We start from the raw sequence: 23,662 nt of genomic DNA on the forward strand, positions 1-23,662 counted from the left end.
CGCCTGCAAAAATAACTTTATTAAATAAATTTATGAAACACATTTCTCCTTGCATTTTCACTGTATGTGTATTTTAAAATGCAACATTTATGCATACGGTCTCACATGTCAGTGTCCCAAATCTATTTGCAATTTGTAGGCGTGATTTGCTGAAAAACACAGCAAAGTTTTAGAAGGATTCAGACACAATCTTCTTTTTCCCCTGAATGTTAATTGTATAATTAATGTCAATAAAAGTTTCTTACTGATTCCTTTAGTTCAAACACTTTAAAATTAATCATTATTTCTTAATTTACTTATCAACTCAATGTGAAAATTGTATGCAGCAGTCTCATTGCTTTTAAGTCCTGAATGATGATTTTTCTCTGCATTTGGTCAGGCCTCATTTGCCGACTGGATATAAAGTTGTTATATTGCTTTTGGTCAGATATTATCTTTCGGATCATAACATTCAACTCCTAGGCACACATAAATCTGCACGCCCTAATGGATCTTAGCCCTTCTTTCTGTTTGTATTTGTTTTCTTCCTTCTCTGTCCCTCTCCAAAGTATTCAGTCAAGAGAATCTTGAAAGGAAACAACAAAAGTATCAAAGGAGCAGTGTTAGTGACTAGAAATGCTCAGAACTTGAATGTCTGTAGAGGGTAGGCAGATAAAATAAATGCAGGGGTTAGGAAGGTGTAAAACAGTGTGTGTTTAACTGCTTACATTGCTACGCCTTGATAACACCGTGCAGGATCACGGAAAATGGCTGAACCAAATATGTCTGCAGGTCCTTAAGCTTCCAAGTCCAGCTAAAGCCAGAGCCATTATTCTTCATCAGAACATCCACATTGTAGTGTATGTCCTGTATTGCCTAATAGATGGTAAGATCCATGAGGACTGGTGTCTTATTCTGTCTCTTTCTGTGGTCCTCTAAATGCCCACCCTGCACTCCAAAATTACACCCTGTGCCATATACACTGTGAGATACAGAGATATAGAAATGAAGGTGGTCTCCTGGAGGGGACAGACACAGAAGGGCCCTTTGAACATTGGGACCATGCTTTTTCCTTCCCAACGTCTAGCACGGGGTCATGTACGTACAGAGAGCCAAATAAATGTCCATTAAATGAGAGAGTGGAGAGTAGACTCTCATAATTATTTGCTGAGACTGAGCCTACTTGCCAACCTTCAGAAAACTCTATAATTCTTCATGAAGCCAAGGACGCTCCTAGAAGATCCCACGCATAAATGCACATGCAATTTGAGGGCAACTTTCAGCTACTCATGGATCCCTATGGGTCAGTGAAACCTAAGTAGAAATCTCTCAGCTGGAACAAGCAAACTGTCCCCAGACAAGCTGGTCTAGAGTTTTGGGAACTGGTGGTAGCAATGGTGATGATCCTAAGATATCATCGGGGTGCACGGCTCCCCCGGAAGTCACTCTGGTCCCCTTGGACTGTCACGTGGCTCTGTCTCACTCTTTGACCAACTTGCTTGATTCGTCAAATGAAGCTTTCTTTTGGGATGATTTCTCTCTTTTCTGCTCAAGCTTGGTATTTTCTTGCTTTAATTCAGCTTCTACTTTCCATAAAAATGTCATATACTAGAAATATAATTCTCCTATCTCACCCATTCAATAACCTGACTTCTATTGATGGATGAAAGCTCTAGCTTCCCTTGAATGTCAAGGTCCATATTTTGCCCCCCCTGTGTCTTATCCACATCCATCTGACCAGGTTATATTGGAGGAAAATAGAGGTTTAAGTTGGAAGAAAGGGAAGGGAAACCAAGCAAAACTAAGTGCATATTTATATATGCATGCATACGTTTACATGTATATGTATGTATATTTGTAATCTATACAGATTCTGCTGTGCCCTTGTGTGTAATAGTGCATGTGGGAAAAAGTGCTTGAAATGCACAAGGATGGAGCATCTACTCTGCACCTCCACACAGGGCATGTGCACATTGTATCTCATTTAATCTTCATGAAAGCATTTAAGCGATAGGTTCTATTTTCCCATTTTAAGGATGAAGACATTGGGCGTGGTGAGGTTGTGTAACTTGAATGTGGTCAATTGGATGGGAAGTGGCAGAGTAGAGATTCATACTCCAGAGAGCTGACTGCCAGAATATTCTCTTTGTACGAGTCCAAGCAGAGGCCTTACTGGGGACTATGTTATGAAGTATCGCCACACAAAGTAACTGGGTCGTGAGCTGTTGATCCCTCTGTTGCTGCGAAGAGCTAAGGGGCTGGTACCAGAATACAAAGGGATGCAATCACAGTGTTTCCTTCCTTGCCAAGAACCGCTGAATTAAAACATGTGCTTAAAAACATGAGTGACTCACATTTGGGCTGAGGCTCCCTGTTTGATCACAGATAAGTGTTCGTGAACAGGCGAACACTAATCTGGAGATCATGCGTCGAGAAGTGCTGACCTGGATATCATCACAGTGCTCTTACCTTGCAAAACCTGCTGGCCATCCAGCGTGATTGGTGAGGGCATGTGTGGTGGACCACTCTCCGAGGAGCCACCGTATGTATGGGAGAGCTGGGAGCTGCACCTTCACCTTAATGCTATCCCACCCTTTCGTGAGGATAGTTTGGTTTGTGTCTTATCCCCTCATCTGACAAGGAGACTGGATGCACTTGGATAGGCTGGTGTAGAGCATGGAGGCCTGGGTCAGGGTTAGGGTTGGTATCCCAGTATGGCCATGCTGATTATTAATGTATTAAAATACTTCCACGCCTGTGGGCTCATAGCCACTGCCCAAACCCACTGTCACTATCCTGTCCTCCCTCACTGCCCTGCCCTGTCCCCCAGTACCTTGTCAGGATTCAGAGACTAAAGGATTAAAATCTGGCAGAGCAGAACTCTGCTCCATTGCTATGACCAGCATCTGTTCTCGGGGGTCATGGCCCTTTACAGCTGAGTTTCATAAAACGTGGTGCATGACTCATATGGGCCAAGGCAGGAGGACCTTCCCTCTTTTCTCTCCAGTCTGTGGCACAAGAAGGGAAGTTTAAGATTAGGTCTGAGGGAACCCCAGAGTGACCACGAGTAGAGAGATTGCTCCTGGCAGTCCTCATACAAGATAGCCTAGGGTGGGTTTCAGGAGTCAGGGACAGAGCTGCAGGTCAAAGAGCCAGGGACTATGAGGATGAGGGACAGTGGGTGGCAATAGTGGAGGAAGGCATAACCTCCTTTTGCCCAAGGCTGGGCCTGTGCATGTCCCTGGTGCCATATTGGGTGAGCCTTCTGGTAAGAAAGGGAATGGGGAATTTAAAAAGGTAGGACTTAGAGGGTCATATATAAGAAAACATGACCTCTAAATCTCCAAAAGCTTTTATTTAACAAACATGTGAAGTTTAAAGCCTGTGTATTGACATGGACATTTGATTCGTGTCAGGGGAACAGTTATCGCAACCCTGGTTCTAGTGTACTTAGCTACACAAACTTGTGTAAGGCATTGCCAGTTTATGCATTATAAAAGAGAGTTAAGCTCTCTTCGATTGCTCTCTCTGCTCAAATTCTAGGCTGCCTAGGATACAGGCTCTGTTCATATTTACCCTCATATGCATGGTCCAGAAAGACATGGGAAGGCAATCACAGAGGACTTCGTGGTCTGCTGTGTCATTCATGGCTTGAGCACAGATTCACCAATAAAAGACACAGGGAAGGTCCAGCATTGAAATAAAGGACACATTTGAAGTCCAGCCCACACCTTCAGGCCTGCTGTTCCAGTGAATGTAGGGCCTTTTTGCAGTTACTAGGGAAACAGTTGTCAGTAATGGGTCAGGAAGCCTGGGTTGGAAGGATGGACACAGAGGGGCTTTGTGCAGATGAGCCCATCATTTGGCAGAGACACCAATATGCCTGGTGACGGATTCTGTCCTCAGCGTGAAAGCATTAGAGTGCGTTTGATGGGTTTGGTAAAGCAGGGGAGCCGTGGAGCCCCCTGCCGGCCCTCTGGCTTGCCTCCCTGCCTGCCTGTTGGACTTCACAGATCTGGGGGGGCTGGATTGGCTCTAAATTCTCTGCTGGGTGCATGTCAAGGTAGAGGATGTCCAAAGTTAATTTGTTCGCAGCCTCTCCAAACTTGCTTAAAACTCCCAGTCACTGCCTCTAACTCATGCTGATGCTTTGTAAAGATTCTGAGAATGTTTCCAAAGAATAGCTTTCTTATTGCAGGCTGTTGACCCTGAAAGGAAAATAGACACAGGCCCAGTGACCCAGAGAAATTAAGAGGGACGTAGAGGATGCCAGGTGGGGCGTGTGAAGGAAGAAGCCAGGTACTCAAGAAACTGAATATGCCCCACCAGCATTCCTCGGCCCTTTGTTATTATTAAATATTTAACTTAAAGTATTTTATTGAAATATTTAATTTAACTAACAGTATAGAAAAGTGAATTTTGAATTTAATTTTACTTATAAATTTAAAATCACATAGTATCTAAAATAATGTATTAATTCAGATACACTATTTCCAGACTTATAAGCATTGCTTAAGGAAGTATGAATGGCAAGAGCAATGACGTATTTTTCATGATTAAAAATAAAATAAGGAAAACAAAGGACAGATGCACCCTCACCATGTATTTCTAACCACTGGGAATATTTTAGTGCACATCAATCATTTTAACAATTTTAAATAAAATTGAGATCATAATGGATATGCTATACTCTAGTCAACCCACTGCAATTTTGTGCTATCCCATGAATATATCCCCATGGTGTTGCTTATTCAAAACACACCATGATCTTAATATTCCATGATGTGAATACACTCAAGTTTGACTAGTAATATACTGCCACACATTTAGGAATTTTTTTCTATAGCTCATCATATGATTATTTAAAAATTTTTTTTATTACGTTATGTTAGTCACCATACAGTACATATGATTATTCTCTTAAGATAAATTTCTGGAATTTGAATTGTTAGCTCCAAGAGGTAAACATTCTTAAGGCTTTTGAAATATATTTCCAAATTATCCTTTGGAAGTAGCACAGTGATAAGACCTTCCATCAGCAACAGGCTATGATAATGTCTGTTTATAGCCCTTTACCAGCAGAGGGTGATGATTTGGGGAGTGAGAGGTAAATGTGAATCGAAAAGCAAATTATGGTATTTCATTGTTCTATTAATTTGTATTTTACATCATGTTATTTTTTCCTTTATTACAATTACATTTATTTTGTTATTTATTTTTTAGCATGGTTTGTGATACTTCAGGCTATCCAGATATATTTAAATTTTATTTATTCAATCATTACTACTTTCCTTTATGGTTTCTTCTTTGAGGATATGCATTGGAAGACCTTCTCCTGGTCTGGAGATGATAGAACATTTGAATATATGTTTTATTCCTCCACTAATCATTCATGTTTTTTTAACATTTAATCCTTTCATCAAAATGGAATAATTTTGTGTTTGTGGTAAGATTTTCACCTGTAATATTAACCAATCATTTTTGTTTTAACCCCATCACAATTCATTTGCTGGTGACTTGAAAGGCACCTTAACTGTATGCAAACCTGTATACATTCCACAGGCTTTGGCGTTCTCCTTATTTTTCTCTTGATCTGCCATGTCTTGCCACATCTTCCATTAATACTGTAGCATTGAATTATTGTAAGTGTATAAGATCTTCCATTTGTTATTTTTTTTTAACTCTTCATTCCAAAATTATTCTTGGATACTTTTATTTTTTTACTTTTTTATTGTTATGTTAATCCCCATACATAACATCATTAGTTTTAGATGTAGTGTTCCATGATTCATTATTTGTGCATAACACCCAGTGCTCCGTGCAGAACGTGCCCGCCTCAATACCCATCACCAGGCTAACCCATCCTCCCACCCCCTCCCCTCTAGAACCCTCAGTTTGTTTTTCAGAGTCCATCGTCTCTCATGGTTCGTCTACCCCTCCGATTTCCCCCCCTTCATTCTTCCCCTCCAGCTATCTTCTTCTTCTTCTTTTTTTTTTCCTTAACATATATTGCATTATTTGTTTCAGAGGTCCAGATATGAGATCCAACAGTCTTGCACAATTCACAGCACTTACCAGAACACATACCCTCTCCAGTGTCTATCACCCAGTCACCCCACCCCTCCCGCCCCACACCCCACTCCAGCACCCTCATTTTGTTTCCTGAGATTAAGAATTCCGCATATCAGTGAGGTCATATGATACATATCTTTCTCTGTTTGACTTATTTTGTTCAGCGTAATATCCTCCAGTTCCATCCACGTCATTGCAAATGGCAAGATCTCATTCCTTTTGATGGCTGCATAATATTCCATTGTATATATATACCACCTCTTCTTTATCCATTCATCTGTCTATGGACATCTTGGCTCTTTCCACAGTTTGGCTATTGTGGACATTGCTGCTATAAACATTGGGGTGCACGTACCCTTTCGGATCCCTGCTTTTGTATCTTTGGGGTAAATACCCAGTAGTGCAATTGCTGGATCGTATGGTAGCTCTATTTTCAACTTTTTGAGGAACCGCCATACTGTTTTCCAGAGTGGATGCACCAGCTAGCATTCCCACCAAGAGTGTAGGAGGGTTCCCCTTTCTCCGCATCCCTGCCAACATCTGTCATTTCCTGACTTGTTAATTTTAGCCATTCTGAATGCTGTGAGGTGGTATCTCATTGAGGTTTTGATTTGGATTTCCCTGATGCCGAGTGATGTTGAGCACTTTTTCATGTGTCTGTTGGCCATTTGGATGTCTTCTTTGGAAAAATGTCTGTTCATGTCTTCTGCCCATTTCTTGATTGGATTCTTTGTTCTTTGGGTGTTGAGTTTGATAAGTTCTTTATAGATTTTGGATACTAGCCCTTTATCTGATATGTCATTTGCAACTATCTTCTCCCATTCTGTCGGTTGTCTTTTGGTTTTGTTGACCGTTTCCTTTGCTTTGCAAAAGCTTTTTATCTTCTTGAAATCCCAATAGTTCATTTTTGCCCTTGCTTCCCTTGCCTTTGGCGATGTTTCTAGGAAGAAGTTGCTGCAGCTGAGGTTGAAGAGGTTGCTGCCTGTATTCTCCTTTAGGATTTTGATGGACTCCTGTCTCACATTGAGGTCTTTCAACTATTTGGAGTCTATTTTTGTGTGTGGTGTAAGGAAATGTCCAGTTTCATTCTTCTGCATGTGGCTGTCCAATTTTCCCAACACCATTTTGTTGAAGAGACTGTCTTTTTTCCATTGGACATTCTTTCCTGCTTTGTCAAACATGAGTTGACCATAGAGTTGAGGGTCCATTTCTGGGCTCTCTATTCTGTTCCATTGATCTATGTGTCTTTTTTTGTGCCAGTACCATACTGTCTTCCTGATGACAGCTTTGTAATAGAGCTGGAAGTCCGGAACTGTGATGCCGCCAGCTTTGCTTTTCTTTTTCAACCTTCCTCTGGCTATCCGGGGTCTTTTCTGGTTCCATACAAATTTTAGGATTATTTGTTCCATTTCTTTGAAAAAAGTGGATGGTATTTTGATGGGGATTGCAATGAATGTGTAGATTGCTCTAGGTAGCATTGATATCTTCACAATATTTGTTCTTCCAATCCATGAGCATGGAACGTTTTTCCATTTCTTTGTGTCTTCCTCAATTTCTTTCATGAGTATTTTATAGTTTTCTGAGTACAGATCCTTTGCCTCTTTGGTTAGATTTATTCCTAGGTATCTTATCGTTTTGGGTGCAATTGTAAATGGGATCGACTCCTTAATTTCTCTTTCTTCTGTCTTGTTGTTGGTGTATAGGAATGCCACTGACTTCTGTGCATTGATTTTATATCCTGCCACTTTACTGAATTCCTGTATGAGTTCTAGCAGTTTTGGGGTGGGGCCTTTTGGGTTTTCCACATAAAGTATCATATCATCTGCAAAGAGTGAGAGTTTGACTTCTTCTTTGCCGATTTGGATGCCTTTTATTTCGTTTTGTTGTCTGATTGCTGTGGCTAGGACTTCTAATACTATGTTGAATAGCAGTGGTGATAGTGGACATCCCTGCCGCGTTCCTGACCTTAGGTGGAAAGCTCTCAGTTTTTCCCCATTGAGAATGATATTCGCTGTAGGTTTTTCATACGTGGCTTTTATGATATTGAGGTATGTTCCCTCTATCCCTATTCTCTGAAGAGTTTTGATCAAGAAAGGATGCTGTACTTTGTCAAAAGCTTTTTCTGCATCTATTGAGAGGATCATATGATTCTTGTTCTTTCTTTTGTTAATGTATTGTATCACGTTGATTGATTTGTGGATGTTGAACCAACCTTGCAGCCCAGGGATAAATCCCACTTGGTCATGGTGAATAATCCTTTTAATGTACTGTTGGATCCTATTGGCTAGTATTTTGGTGAGAATTTTTGCATCCATGTTCATCAGGGATATTGGTCTGTAATTCTCCTTTTTGATGGGGTCTTTGTCTGGTGTTGGGATCAAGGTAATGCTGGCCTCATAAAATGAGTTTGGAAGTTTTCCTTCCATTTCTATTTTTTGGAATAGTTTCAGAAGAATAGGTATTAATTCTTCTTGAAATGGTTGGTAGAATTCCCTTGGGAAGCCATCTGGCCCTGGGCTTTTGTTTTTTGGGAGATTTTTGATGACTGCTTCAATTTCCTTAGTGGTTATAGGTCTGTTCAGGTTTTCTATTCCTTCCTGGTTCAGTTTTGGTAGTTGATACATCTCTAGGAATGCATCCATTTCTTCCAGGTTATCTAATTTGCTGGCATAGAGTTGGTCATAATATGTTCTTATAATTGTTTGTATTTCTTTGGTGTTGGTTGTGATCTCTCCTCTTTCATTCATGATTTTGTTGATTTGGGTCATTTCTCTTCTCTTTTTGATAAGTCTGGCCAGGGGTTTATCAATCTTGTTAATTCTTTCAAAGAACCAGCTCCTAGTTTCGTTGATCTGTTCTACTGTTCTTTTAGTTTCTATTTCATTGATTTCTGCTCTGATCTTTATGATTTCTCTTCTCCTGCTGGGTTTAGGCTTTATTTGCTGTTCTTTCTCCAGCTCCTTGAGGTGTAGGGTTAGGTTGTGTACTTGAGACCTTTCTTGTTTCTTGAGAAAGGCTTGTATTGCTATCTACTTTCCTCCTAGGACTGCCTTTGCTGCATCCCAAAGATTTTGAATAGTTGTGTTTTCATTTTCATTGGTTTCCATGAATTTTTTTAATTCTTCTTTAATTTCCTGGTTGACCCATTCGTTCTTCAGTAGGATGCTCGTTAGCCTCCATGTATTTGAGTTCTTTCCAACTTTCCTCTTGTGATTGAGTTCTACTTTCAAAGCATTGTGGTCTGAAAATAGGCAGGGAATGATCCCAATCTTTTGGTACCGGTTGAGACCTGATTTATGACCTAGGATGTGATCTATTCTGGAGAATGTTCCATGGGCACTAGAGAAGAATGTGTGTTCCATTGCTTTGGGATGGAATGTTCTCAATATGTCTGTGAAGTCCATTTAGTCCAGTGTGTCAATTAAAGTCTTTATTTCCTTCTTGATCTTTTGCTTAGACGATCTGTCCATTTTAGTGAGGGGGGTGTTAAATTCCCCCACTATTATTGTATTGTTGTCGATGTGTTTCTTTGCTTTTGTTATTAATTGTCTTATATAATTGGCTGCTCCCATGTTAGGGGCATAGATATTTACAATTATTAAATCTCCTTGTTGGATAGACACTTTAAGTAGGATATAGTATCCTTCCTCATCTCTTATTACAGTCTTTGGTTTAAAATCTAATTTGTCTAATATAAGGATTGCCACCCCAGCTTTCTTTTGGTGTCTATTAGCATGGTAAATTGTTTTCCACCCCCTCACTTTCAATCTGGGGGTGTCTTTGGTTCTAAAATGAGTCTCTTGCAGACAGCGTATCGATGGGTCTTGTTTTTTAATCCAATCTGATAGCCTGTGTCTTTTGATTGGGGCATTGAGCCCATTTACATTCAGGGTAACTATTGAAAGATAGGAATTTAGTGCCATTGTATTGCCTGTAAGGTGACTGTTACTGTATATTGTCTGTGTTCCTTTCTGGTCTATGTTGCTTTTAGGCTCTCTCTTTGCTTAGAGGACCCCTTTCAAGATTTCTTGTAGGGCTGGTTTCTTGTTTGCAAATTCCTTTAGTTTTTGTTTGTCCTGGAAGCTCTTTATCTCTCCTTGTATTTTCAATGACAGCCTAGCTGGATATAGTATTCTTGTCTGCATATTTTTCTCATTTAGTGCTCTGAATATATCCTGCCAGTCCTTTCTGGCCTGCCAGGTCTCTGTGGATAGGTCTGTTGCCAATCTAATGTTTCTACCATTGTAGGTTACATGTCTCTTCTCCCGAGCTGCTTTCAGGATTTTCTCTTTGTCTATGAGACTCGTAAGTTTTACTATTAGATGTCAGGGTGTTGACCTATTTTTATTGATTTTGAGAGGGGTTCTCTGTGCTTCCTGGATTTTGATGCCTGTTTCCTTTCCCAAATTAGGGAAGTTCTCTGCTATAATTTGCTCCATTATACCTTCTGTCCCTCTCTCTCTTTCTTCCTCTGGGATCCCAATTATTCTAATGTTGTTTCGTCTTATGGTATCGCTTATGTCTCGAATTCTGCCCTCGTGATCCAGTAATTGTTTATCTCTCTTTTTCTCACCTTCTTTATTTTCCATCATTTGGTCTATATCAGTGATTCTCTCTTCTGCCTCATTTATCCTAGCAGTTAGCACCCCCATTTTGATTGCACCTTATTAATAGCCTTTTTGATTTCGACTTGGTTAGATTTTAGTTCTTTTAGTTCTCCAGAAAGCGTTTCTCTAATAACTTCCATGCTTTTTTCAAGCCCAGCTAGTATCTTTAAAGTGATGATTCTGAACTCTAGATCCGACCTTGTACTAATGTCCGTATCGAGTAGGTCCCTGGCAGTTCGGTACTACCTCTTGTTCTTTTTGTTGAGGTGATTTTTTCCATCTTGTCATTTTGTCCAGAGGAGAATAGATTAGTGAGAGAACAAAATGCTAACAGGGTAACAACGTCCCCAGAAAATATACTCTAAAGAAATCAGAAAAGACCTGAAGCAGTGGTAAAAGAAAGGGAAAGAGAGGGAAAGAAAAAGAAAAAAAAAAAGAAAAAGAAAAAGAAAAAAACAAACAAAAACAGAAGAAAACAAAAAACGGGATATGGTCAAATATGCTCAGGCTGGTATATAGATCAGTGCTACACACTAGATTTGGGGTGTATTTTGGTCTGTTAGAAGAAAGTGCCTCCCAAAATTTTAAAGAAAGAAAAAGTTATATATGTACAAAAATAAGGGTTGATATGATGAAGGGATGGAATATGACTGTAAAGATGGAAATTATAAAGAATTTTATAAAAGGAATTGATAAGAAGTTGTTTGAAAAAAGAAAGAAGAGGATTTGAAAAAAGAAAAAAGAAAAAAAAAAGGGAGAGAATGTGATCAGGCAGGGGAGTAGAAAAAAACCATCCATTAGAGATTTAGGGTATATTTTGATCTGTTAGAAGAAGCTATCTCAAAATTTTAAAGAGAGAACAACTTCTATATATATGCCAAAAATACGGGTAACTACTATGAAGGGATAGAATATGACTCTAAAAATGAAAAATAAAAATGTTTTTTAAAAGAGGGATTGATAAGATGTTGGTTGAAAAAGGGAAAAAGAAAAATTCAAAAAAAAAAACCAGTTAAAAAAAAACTAACTTTGAAAGACTACAGAATCATGGTAAAAAAAGCCATGGATTCTATGTGCAGTATTCCTCTAGCGCTGGAGTTCTGCCGTTCTCATTGATCAGTAAACTTGGTCTTGGCTGGCTGTTCTTGCTGATCTTCTGGGGAGGGGCCTGTTGCCGTGGTTTCCAAATGTCTCTGCCAGAGGCGGAATTGCCCCGCCCTTGCCCCCTCCCGGCTACGTAATCTGCTTGGGTTTGCTCTCCGGGTCTTTTGTTCCCTGGGAGCTTTCCGTGCAGTTTTGGAGGCCGAGAGTGAAAATGGCGGCCTCCCAATCTCCGCCCCGGAGGAGCCGAGAACTCGGGCCCCACTCCTCAGTGAGCCCCCAGAGAAAAGCCGTCAGTCACTCCCGTCTCCCCGGTCTCCGGCCGCACCCCGTGCTCGCCCGGCCTGTGACCGCGCGCCTCTATCTCTGGCACCTGACCCCGGGTGGAGTCTCCAAACCCAGCAGATCCCTGCAGTGCCCTCCCGCGCGGCTCCTCCCGGGGGAGGAAGGTGAGTCTCCCCGGATCTGCCGCTTGTTGGGTCCCTGCTGGAGGAGCAGTGGCCCGATTGTGCCGCGGATCACGGTTTATGGCCACCCCGAGCTGAGAGCCCGCGCCTGGGCTCCGCCTCTGCAGCCGGCTTCCCAGCTCCGATACCTGGGAGCTCTGCCACACTCAGGCACCCCCATCTTTCTGTGATCCCGGGGGTCCTGAGACCACACTGTCCTGGAGGGTTCCACCCCCCACTTAGCCACCAGAGTGACGTCCCTCAGCGGAGCAGACTTTTAAAAGTTCCGATTTTGTGCTCTGCGGCTCTATCACTTGCCAGAAGCGGCCGACGGAGGCCCCTCCCCCGCCGTCTATCCTCCCGAATATCGCCTCGGATTCACTTCTCCGCACGTCCTACCTTCCAGAAAGTGGTCGCTTTTCTGATGAGAGAGTTGTTGCTCTTCTTTTCTTCGATCTCCTGTTGAGTTCGTAGGTGTTCAAATTGGCTTGATCCCTATCCAGCTGAATTCCTGAGAGGAGACGAAATCCAGGTCTCCTACTCCGCCATCTTGCTCCGCCCCCCCCCCCCCATTTTTGGATATTTAATTTGTAACCTGTCTACTTACTCAATTCTTGCCTTATATCTAATAGATTTTCTGTTTCAGTTGATTCCTTTGGTTTGTTTTAGTACATAATCAGTCTTCAAATAATGATAATGTGATTCCTTCCTTTCTAATATGTATGAGTCATTTTTTTCTTATTGAATTGTTTGGAACTTGTCAAGAAATAATAAATAACAGTAGTGAGAGCAGGCCATAGTTTTGGTCATAGTTTTCATAAGGACTGTGTATGTCAAGTATGGCTTGGAATATTGGTTTATCTAAGCACTTGCTCTTGTTAGTGGTAATAATAAATACTTGTATAATCTGCAATGGGCCAAGTGCCAATGTCAAATTTTATATATACAAACTCAATGAATTATCTCAGCAGCTCCATGAGATAAGTATTATTATTTTTTTTCCCCATAACCCAGATGGGAAAATCTAGATACTAATAGGGCAGATGACTTCCCCAAAACCATACAGTTAGCAAGTGGCAGTACCTGATGGCCTGTTTTACACCCACCCCGCCATGCTGCCCCCTCAGGTCTAGAAAGAGTTCATATACTAAGACTTGTATTGGAAATGGATGCATCCATCCAGAAGTTCTTGGTTTTTTTACTGTTCTGCCTTTTGATCTCTTTATGTACTAACAGTTATGTTAGTAGATTTCCTAATGACATCATCCCCATGCCATTCTTAGAAAAATACTCTCTAGATCATGCTGCATAATTATTTTTATATATTCCTGTTTCTGAGCACAAACAACATTTTCTTTAATTGGGTTATCTCTATATGTGGATATATGTATTATATGTAGATTTATGTAGGTATATGTAGATATAATCGGCAGGTAGCATTATATTAGTTTCAGATGTACAACACAGTGATTCCATATATGTTGTATATATTGTGAAATGATCACAGTAAGTCTTGGGAGCATCCATCACCACACATAGTTACACTTTTTTTTTTCTCTTGTGAAATATTTCTTGTAAATCTTTAACTTTTTAAAAAGATTTTATTTATTTATTTGACAGAGAAAGAGAGAGTGCAGGCAGGGGGAGTGGGAGAGGGAGAAGCAGGCTCCCAGCTCAGCAGGGAGCCTGATGCAGGGCACGATCCCAGGACCCCAAGATCATGCCCTGAGCTGGAGGCAGACGCTTAACCAACTGAGCCACCCAGGCACCCCATGAGGGGAACTTTTAAGATCTACTCTCTTAGTAACTTTCTTTCTTTTTTTTTTTTTTTAAGATTTTATTTATTAATTTGACATTGAGAGAGACAGCGAGAGAGGGCACACAAGTGGGGAGTGTGAGAGGGAGAAACAGACTCCCCACACGAGCAGGGAGCCCAGTGTGGGACTCGATCCCAGGACCCCGGGACCATAACCCGAGCCAAAGGCAGATGCTTAACGACTGAGCCACCCAGGTGCCCCTCTTAGTAACTTTCAAATAAACAATACAGTATATTAACTATAGTTACCATGCTTAACTTTACAGGACTTACTTATTTTATAACTAGAAGTTTGTACACTTTGTCCAACCCCCATCCCTCACCTCTAACAATCATCCATCTCTTCTCTGTATCTGTGAGTTCATCTTTTTTTTTTTTTTTAGATTCCACATATAAGTGAGAAAATATGGTATTTATCTCTCTCTGCCTGACTTATTTCACTTATCATGATGCCCTTCAGGTCCATCCATGTTGTCACAGATGGCAGGATGTCCTTCCTTTTTATAGCTGTGTAATATTCCACAACACACACACACACACACTCACACACACACACATCTTCTTTATCCATTCATCCATTGGTGGACACTTAGGTTGTTTCCATGAGTTGGATATTGTAAATAATATTTTAAAAGACATTATGACACTTTTTCTTATCTATGTGTGGTTTGCATTTAATGCCTTCTCTTCTTTGGGGTTTATCTCCTTGAAGCCCTCACACATCAACAACATTCTTGAGGCACAATTTTTTCTCCTCAATTCTGTGCATGTTCCTTCATTGTCTTTGATATTTAACAGTGTGAGTAAATTTTAGGTTATTTGATTTTGGTTATTTATAGGGTTCCCAATGCTTTTTTTGTTTCTTTTTATTAATTATATCTCATATATTTGGTGAATATGTTTGATCTGCAGACTCTGATTTTTTTAAAGATTTTATTTATTTATTAGAGAGAGAGTGAGAGCGCAAGTGGGCGAAGGGGCTGCTGAGCAGAGAGCCCGAAGTGGGACTTGATCCCAGGACCCCAGGATCAGGAACTGAGCTGAAGGCAGATGCTTAACCAACTGAGCCACCCAGGCGCCCCATTTTTTTTTTTTTTTTAATACAAAATAGTTTCCCTTCATTTTCCTCATCCTCTTTCCCCTCTTTTTTCTTTTTCTTGGCTTCTGTGGTGATTATCAAACTTGTCTGAATCTGAAATTAAATTCCAAAGGGGAGTAGATCACTTTTCCTTAATCTGCTCTAAACTTCATATTCATTCATATATATATATATATATATATATATATATATATATATATATATGAATATTATCCATCGCCACACATATTTACAAATTTTTTCTTGTGCGGGGAACTTTTAAGATCTACTCTCTTGTAAATATTAAATATTAAATATACTACTCTTTAGTATATATTTAAAAATATATATATATATTTGTCATTATTTTAACCTCTTTTTTTTCCTTGAGATATTGGAAAATTTCTTGAGGTTGTCTGCTGCATAATGGATTTTATTTTCTTCATTGAACAGTCTGTTAACTCTTTCCATTTGGTTTTTAATTTAGAAATTATATTTTCCATCTCAGTAGTATAGTTGCTTCTGAGCTCCCATCCTATCTTTCGCTGTACTTTTACCAATGCAATCTATTTTTCATCCTTTATGAGAATATAAACAAGAAATTTCTCAGATTTTTCTCATTTCTGGCAGTAAATCTTTTTCATAAGGAAGACATTTGTTTGGTGTTTCAGAGTGCCATCCTTTTAACTGCAGTATTTGTACATAGGTGTAACGTTTTTCCCTCTGTGTATGCTTTAGAGGGTATTCAGTGATGTCCAATTTTATAAAAAGAGATTGGCTTTTCCAGAAGTCGTTGAACATCTTTGGATCTATAGGATACTTATTAGTATCCACTTATAACTTGGGTTTGGGGCTAGAAACAGAGGCCCATGCAAAATTTGAGGACCAATTGAAGACCACCATATAAAGGTAGGACCTCCAAAGATGACGACTTGTCACTGAATCAGTGACATCGCAGTGTGTGAAGGGAGAAAGTGAGGATGCTTGACTGTCTTAGCCATGGCTTTGGGTACAGCAGACAAAAAAGGAAAAGTCCTCATTCATAATTTCTAAACACAAATTCTCCTTTAAGCAGGTTTGGCATCAAAATTTAAATGTATGCTATGGCCCTAAAGGCTTCAAGTCAAGGCTTCAGCCTCTAGTGGTCCCTGGTGGGTCGTCCTCAAGTACCTAGGGGAAGAAAATACAAGTCCTCTCTGGAGCAAAGAGCCTTGAAACCAATCCACAGAGACTTTCTTCAAGTTCAAAAAAATGTGAATTTAGAATCTCAAAAGATCATAAAGTATTTGAGCAGGCAAGCCTACAGTATTGACATTGAACAGGAAGTCAGACAAATGATGGATGTCCACAAAGACTGTTGATACAGCAATAATGAGGGTGAGAATATAAAATAACCATGTTTATAGTGTTCCAGAAACAGTTTTTGAGATGAATGAGTCAAAGAGCAGATTCAGTAAAGCTGGAGAGCAAATTATTAAAATGGAAATATGAAAGATAAAAATATGAAAAGATATTCAGAATTTATTACAGTGATAGAAATAAAAAAATATTAAAGTAAAGGTAAGAGATACGGAGAACAGAGTAAAAATAAATAAGTTTAATAGGAGTGTTAGGCTTATCTTTGCTTTCTTTGGTGGGGAATGGGGGAAAGGCAACACCCAGAGAGATGGGGGGCTTACATTTGTCTAAAACTGATGAGAGACACCAATCTGTAGTGTCAATAAATTACACGTAAAAGAAATAAAAATAAATCTAAATGTACTTCAGAATATAAAGGAAACAGAAAAGATCTTGCAACCTGTGGAAAGGAAGTCTCCTCATTTATTAGGATGCTACAACTTTTTAAACAGTTTCAGGTATGCAGATGTTCTCTTGAGAACATCTCTCCTCCAAATTTCTTTATTTTATTGGCAAATCACAGCAATAATGTCTGAAAGGGTGTATGTGGTATTGGGGGGGCCACCTCTGCCTTCATTGCCAAATCATCACCAGAAATCACATCATTACATGCTTTGTATTTTGCTTTTTTCCCCACTATCATTAAATCATAAGCATTTTCCATATTGTTAAATGGCTGTTATAATTATTGTTTTAATGGCCTTATTTTAACTCATCAAATTTATTCCATCATTATTTCCTTAGTCATTTCTTCCTTACTAGATATTTAGTGTTTTATTTACTTCAAATTTTGATTATTATATATAACTTTGACATAATATATATTTTATGCATGTAGCTTCACTTTTATTTTGAATCAGTCCCTCAAGAAAAGTTTTCAGAAGTGATATTACCATGTCAAATGTCATTGCATTTTGTTACGTACCAGCTTTTATCATAAGAGTCAGCACTATGTATTATAAATTTGAATATATTTCTATCCATTTGCTGGGTGTAAGAGGCATTTTTATTTAAATAATAAAATATAAATAATAACACTTGGTTATTAATTGCTTTTCTCCTTTTGCTCACCAATTATCAGTATCTATACTTTTTAAACATCGCTTGTGGAACCTATGTTTACCTTACCAATATGTAATTTTCTGTATTAACACAAATATTCTTCCCATAGCTATGATATTTAAAAATTGTGTGATGATGAGGGTAGTAGCCAATTTCGGAGTCAAATGTACATGTGAATCAACTATCTGGCTCACCTAACACTCATTTCTAACACCGTTCTCTCTTTCCTGTCTCTTTTAAAGTGGTTGAATAAGCTAAAATATTCAGTTACCAGACCATTTTAAAGCTGGAGTCGGCTCTATTACACAGCTCTGGCCAATAAAATATAAGCAAGAGTATGCTTGCCTCCTTTCCCCATTTTCTCTTTCTCCTTCTTTGAATGATGTGCTTGCTGGACCTACAGCAGCCACCTTGCAATCATGAGAAAATCGGGAGAATGACAGATAACGGTAGTCCTGATTTTCTCAGGACACTGAAATAATGCCATGAACTTTCTACCCCCAACTTATTATGATTTTTATTATGAAAAATAAAACTCCATTTGTGTTCAAGCTACTATAGTCAGTCTTTCTGTTACTGGCTATGGGGACAAAAATCCTAATTAACACATACAAGCTGGGAAGAGAGGAGAGTTGGGTCTCTATTTTAATTAAGACTCACTTTTAAACTAGCCCAAAGCCAGCTTTATTTATAAACTTGTTACTGTAAACGCATGATAAATGACCCAAGTAGATAACAGGCTTTCTAAATTTTGTCTACCTGTTTTCTGGATCATATCCAGAAATGTGAATGTGTCTCCTGAAGCAAAAATGAAATAAAGTATTTAAATCTTCATGACATTTGACAGTGGCAGAACATAATTAAAGGCATTCATATACTTGCCACCCAAAGATGTGAAGTTCCAGTTGACAAATACGATATGTATCCAAGAGATAATACATTCCATCCACGTAGAGCCGTTGCTCATCCATTTCTCATGATATTGAGGATAAGCTATGTAATAGGCTATTGGCTCCCTGCCAGGGATATAAAAAGGCAATTACTACTCAGTCCTTGCCTTCGAGGATTTCATTTCCAGACTGGGTATGGAGGTGAGAGGAGACTATCCATATAAATAAATATCTTGGATATTGTGTGAGAGTAAAAAGAGTAGAGTAGTAAAGAGAGACTCATAAGGGAGAGCAAAATGGAATAAGTGATTTGCTCAAGACCCCACAGCCAACAAATGGTACAAATCCCTTTAATCAAGGGCTTCTTGACAAGTCTTTTTTTTTAGGATACCAACCATTGCTTGAAATAAATGGACCAATATTTGGGATATGGAAATATTTTTGTATTATAAAAATGCTGTCATTTTGGCTGTTGTTTATGGAAGTTGACCTATGCAATGGTGTTGCCCCTGACCTATCACTATGGCTCATGCAATGAGATTTGTCCAAGGACTTGTCCTTCTTTTGACCTGTTGTGTGCTCTGCCAGATGCTGGGGTTACACATATGTATCAGGCATCCCACCTGCCTTGAGGGGCCGGATTTGGTTCATATTCTTGTTTACTCTTTCTTGCCACCAGCAAGGTGGCTGATTAAGGAGGAGGGCATGGCCTTTGCTTCATAACTCCCCACACAGCTGGCCATTCTAGAATGAAGAAAAGCAGCCAGGAAAACAGAGTGCAGGGGGAAGAACTGGACCTTAGAACTTTCGCTCATGGGAAGAGACAGATTTTTCTCTCTCTTTAAACAGTGATCTTTCCTATTGACTTAAGAAAAATAACTTGTTAAACATCTGTCTTCCCCTCCCACTGCTGCTGTTTATAGAGGAACAAGACTTCCCTTAACTCTGAAGCAGTGTCTCCTTTCTTTAGGAAAACAGGTGTCCAAACATGCAGCAAATCAAATTTTCAAACAGCTGAAATAGACTTTCTACTTTCCTTTATCCTTTTACCTAGAAATTCTTTGTAAGGCTGATGATTTCCGAGTTTGGAATTTTGTTTTCCCTTGTGATGCTTATGACCAATCTTTTTGAATTTTCACTATCACATCTCTGTTCCCTGCTATTTGGATATGAAAATCTATTTAGAAATAATATTTAACTATTGATACTTTTTCATTGAAATGAAATGTATTTATAAACATAAAGAACTCAGGACCACATTGAATTCTGTCATATTGAACATATTTACTAGGAATAAGGAAGAAGAAATTGAGCTGATATTGACGAGCATTTTGTGGACCCTGGAGTATCACTACATGCCTAAGTATGTGGAGGGAATCATTATGATCTCATTTTTCAGATGAGAATATCAGGGCTAATAGAGTTCATTAAGTCCAAGATCATGCAGTCAGAAAATGGTGAAGTCAGGATTCAAACCCAATTCCTATCTAATTTCAAAAACCATGCACTTTGTACTTCATCACATAATGGAGTTCTTCCTAGTCTTTGTATAGCGTTTTGTTGAAGAGTCAACTCACGATTCACTTACTAGACTCTATCACTGTGAGCTCATGGCTAAACTATCAGCTCCATAGGTCTAAATCTCCTTCTCTATTTAATGGATGAAATAGCAACACCTACCTCATAGGACTTTGGTAAGTATTCATTGAGTTAAATGCATGCGAATGGGCTCAGAACAGTATCTGGCACCTCGTAAATGCCCAATAAAATTCTTAATTATTATACGTTACTTCATGGATAATAGCACAGAGTAAATATCATGGCTTTGCTCTCATGTACTGTCACAGTACAGATGAAATAAATGCTGGTCTTGTTGTTCTTAAGTTTTGGTATTTACATATGAAGGATCTCCCTCATTCTTGTCCACTGGTTGACAGATTTATGGAAGAGAAAAGGCATCTTTTAGTATAGTCGTTTACAATCTTTTATTTCAACAGTGGGACCCTTTTTAAAAATACAGATGGAAGCACTGCTGTTTTGTTGAAGTGGGGGAAGTGACTCCTGGAACCCCATGCACCTCTCTGCCCTTCAGGACCCCTGCCAACTCTTTACTGTCTTTCCTTCTGGGAAACCCTGAATGACACATAATGCAGACTGAGAACCACCAATCCAGAAAGCACCCAACAAAGCACAATAGACAGTGACTGATAAATACTATTAATTCTCAATTTCTATGATGGGCATGTGTCCAGGAGTCCTTCCTCTTGATTTCAAATTGTCATCACTCTGTTCCCATTAGATAGTCTTTGCTAATGGTTTTATTTACCTGGCAGGGTCTCCAGTTTGGCACCAGTGAGCTGGAGGAGATGGGAGCCATGTTCTGCTTGAGTCTCCTCATCTTGGAACTCAAGTCTGTAAGCTGCAGCCATCAGCTCCTGACCTGGGCAGCAACTCTCCTGAATGCTGATGAAGAGACCCTGGACCACCACCTCCAGGGGTAAGACGCTCACAGGGGTGTGAGGGAAATTTGGACCTTGGTGTTCTGATTGGAGCACATCTCTGAAATGAAAGCCAAGTGGTCCTACAGGTTGTTGACAAGGAGAAAATATGGAGGAGCCGCCAACTGAAGGTAGGGGCAGTGCTGGAGCCAAACTGGGGCATCCTCACTTCTTGCTGAACACAGGGAGGATGCTGCCTATTCGTACACATAAATGTGTATACAAAGCTACATGTATTTATAAACATGCATTATTAATAAATTTTGCTTATGGTAGAGAAGATGCAGCTTAGCAACACACACCCGCATCCACCTCTGCTTATGCTTGCCAGTAATGTGTTTATATGCATTATAGGCATCATTTTGTAGCCACTCCTCAGAAAAAAAAGGCAATTTCATTGCCAACATCTAGGAACCTGGGAACAAGAAACATTTTACTCTCCCCATTCTTAAATAGCACTGTTCTTTCTCAGCACATGAGAAGAACCACCTGAAGATAATTAATACAGTGGCCTGGAGACCCTGACTCAAAGCCACCGCAGGGAAATGGTAGATCTCAGAGAAGTGTGAGGATCATTAATGAGTCAAGAGAGGGAGAACCATTATCCAAATGAGCCCTTTTGATGCCCTTTACTGTAGACAGATATTTTAGACTTGACCAAAACGGATTCAGGGGGCAAGAAAGAAAGATATAATGGCCATGTGAGAAAAGAGGGACCAATAAAAGTCAGAGGAGTCAAAGAAGACTAAGTCATTGTCCATACTCTGAGCCGGGGAATGGATGGAGCATTGAACTGTTGGGGGAGGAAGTGCCTGCTGGTTAACCAGGAAGCATCTCATCATGCCCTTCAGGTCCAAAGGCAGAGAGAAAGCCATTAATACTGGGGCCATTTTGTTTCTAGCTTTATTTTCATTAATTTTCCTCCTGCCACTATTAGGCTGCAGTTCCAGTGTGACTTCCCACCAAATGGCCAGTCAAGCCTAGAAAGATCTAGCAGCGTAAATTAATTTTGCTTTGCAAGGCACTGGTTTCTCTGAGACTTAATTACCTAAATGCAGTAATTAACTTGCTCATCACACTGTGCTATAGATCAGAGACCATGGAGACCTAAGTAAATCTGGACCTCTTTCCTCCCTAGAGACGCTGCCTCTGATTTCTTTTGTTTTGACATCATCACTACCGCTGCCCACGCCTTCAGTACCGCTCGGCGCCCCAGGCTTGGCACGTTTGGCATCACTGTGGCGTTTCAGCCTCTTCCCTCTGACAGCAAGCGCTACCACCTGCCAGGATATATATTTCAACTTGTCTTGTCATCTTTTCCTTTGCTAAGCTATGTTGGGTGCAGGCATGCCTGAATTTTCTTTCTTTCTTTCTCCCCCCCCCCCTTTTCTCTGCTGCTCATTGAGGGAAAATTGAGCAGACCTGGCATTGCTTGCTTTCCCTGAATTGATTGCGCCCATCTGTTTGATCCAGTGCAGTGAGGATTAGTTGCCTGTACGCTGGAACAAGAGGAAATCTATCAAAGAAGTGCCTCTTCTAATTCCAGTCTAAAGAATTTGGTGATGAGCTCCAAATACAATGGCTGCTATGTGGGTTATCATAGAAGGTGGTATTACCCGCTCCTCCATGCCACCCCACACTCTTTGACTGTCAAATGACTTTGCAAAAGACCTGTCAAACGGATAAACAACTATTAATTTTTCAGTCGCCACCAGCCCATGCGTCCTGAAGCTTGAAATCCTCCATGACCTCTGACCCTCCTTAGTCTGGTGCAACTTCTTAAGGGCAGGATCCCTAAGCATAGGCTGTGATTCATGTGCGTGTTTTAAATAGACTTGAATTCAATTTAAGAGGCACGGAGTTTGGGCGTGAACGGCAGGATGGAATTTGCCTATTTCACCCAAAACATTTGTATCTTAATCCGCCTTTCTATTCATCGAGGCAGTTGACCAAAATGGATATGGTTCCTGCCCAAAGGACCCAAAAACTGCCTGCCTGAGAGGAAAATCACTTTGAAACTATCTTGACTGAGAAAATATGCCAGCCAGTAAGTGTATATTCATTAAAGGATGGCGGGAGGGAACTTAATACAGTAAAATCTATTGGTTTGCAATCAGCAATAGGCTGTTTGAGTACCTTTGATTAGTTTCTGATTCATGAGATACAATAATCAGTAGAGCAGAGTAAATCCTAGGGATTTAGTTGGCAACAGGGTTCTTCCTATAATACAAAGGGTGTAACTAATGTTCGTCAACACTACTTTCCATATGCTTTCAAGAGGACGGGTCTGCCCCCCTCCTCCCCACCTGACTTTTCCCTGGGCATGCTCTGTACAACAGGGTTATAGACTTCAGGAGGATTCTTTTTTAGTTGCACAGAAGGAAATACTAGGGAAGGAAAAGGGCAGGTTTTTACCTAAAACTCTGTCTTTAAAGAAACGTGAGGACATGGTATTTTGAATCTCTCCAGCCCCATAGAAAGCGTTCATCCCTGGGGAGTGATGTGCTGGGAAGATAAAGTATGGCTGTGTGCCGCGGACAACGTGTTTTTTGACAATAGGTTTCATGCCTCATTTACCATAAAAACAATTAGAGTGTGGTCAACATCTACGGAGCAACTTAACCATTTTTCATGAGCAGAGAAAGAGTGGATGTTTGCCCGGTGACTGAAGCTTAAATGTATAGTACGGATGCCCTTTGTTTTGGTTTGTCTTTT

The 23,662-nt window shown here is 40.0% G+C and overlaps 1 protein-coding gene across 1 annotated transcript in view; it reads left to right on the forward strand.

Moving 5' to 3' along the window:
• The window catches only part of AGBL1 (ATP/GTP binding protein like 1), an 813,331-nt gene that overhangs the window by 561,933 nt on the left and 227,736 nt on the right, over nt 1–23,662 (forward strand). The window contains exon 22 of the mRNA XM_035024092.1: nt 20,783–20,946. Coding sequence (XP_034879983.1) covers nt 20,783–20,946 — 164 coding nt within the window. The remainder of the gene's footprint in view (nt 1–20,782; nt 20,947–23,662) is intronic.

Source organism: Mirounga leonina, unplaced genomic scaffold (genome assembly GCF_011800145.1).
Source record: "Mirounga leonina isolate KUSES-001 unplaced genomic scaffold, KU_Mleo_1.0 Mir_178, whole genome shotgun sequence".
NCBI lineage: Eukaryota > Metazoa > Chordata > Mammalia > Carnivora > Phocidae > Mirounga > Mirounga leonina.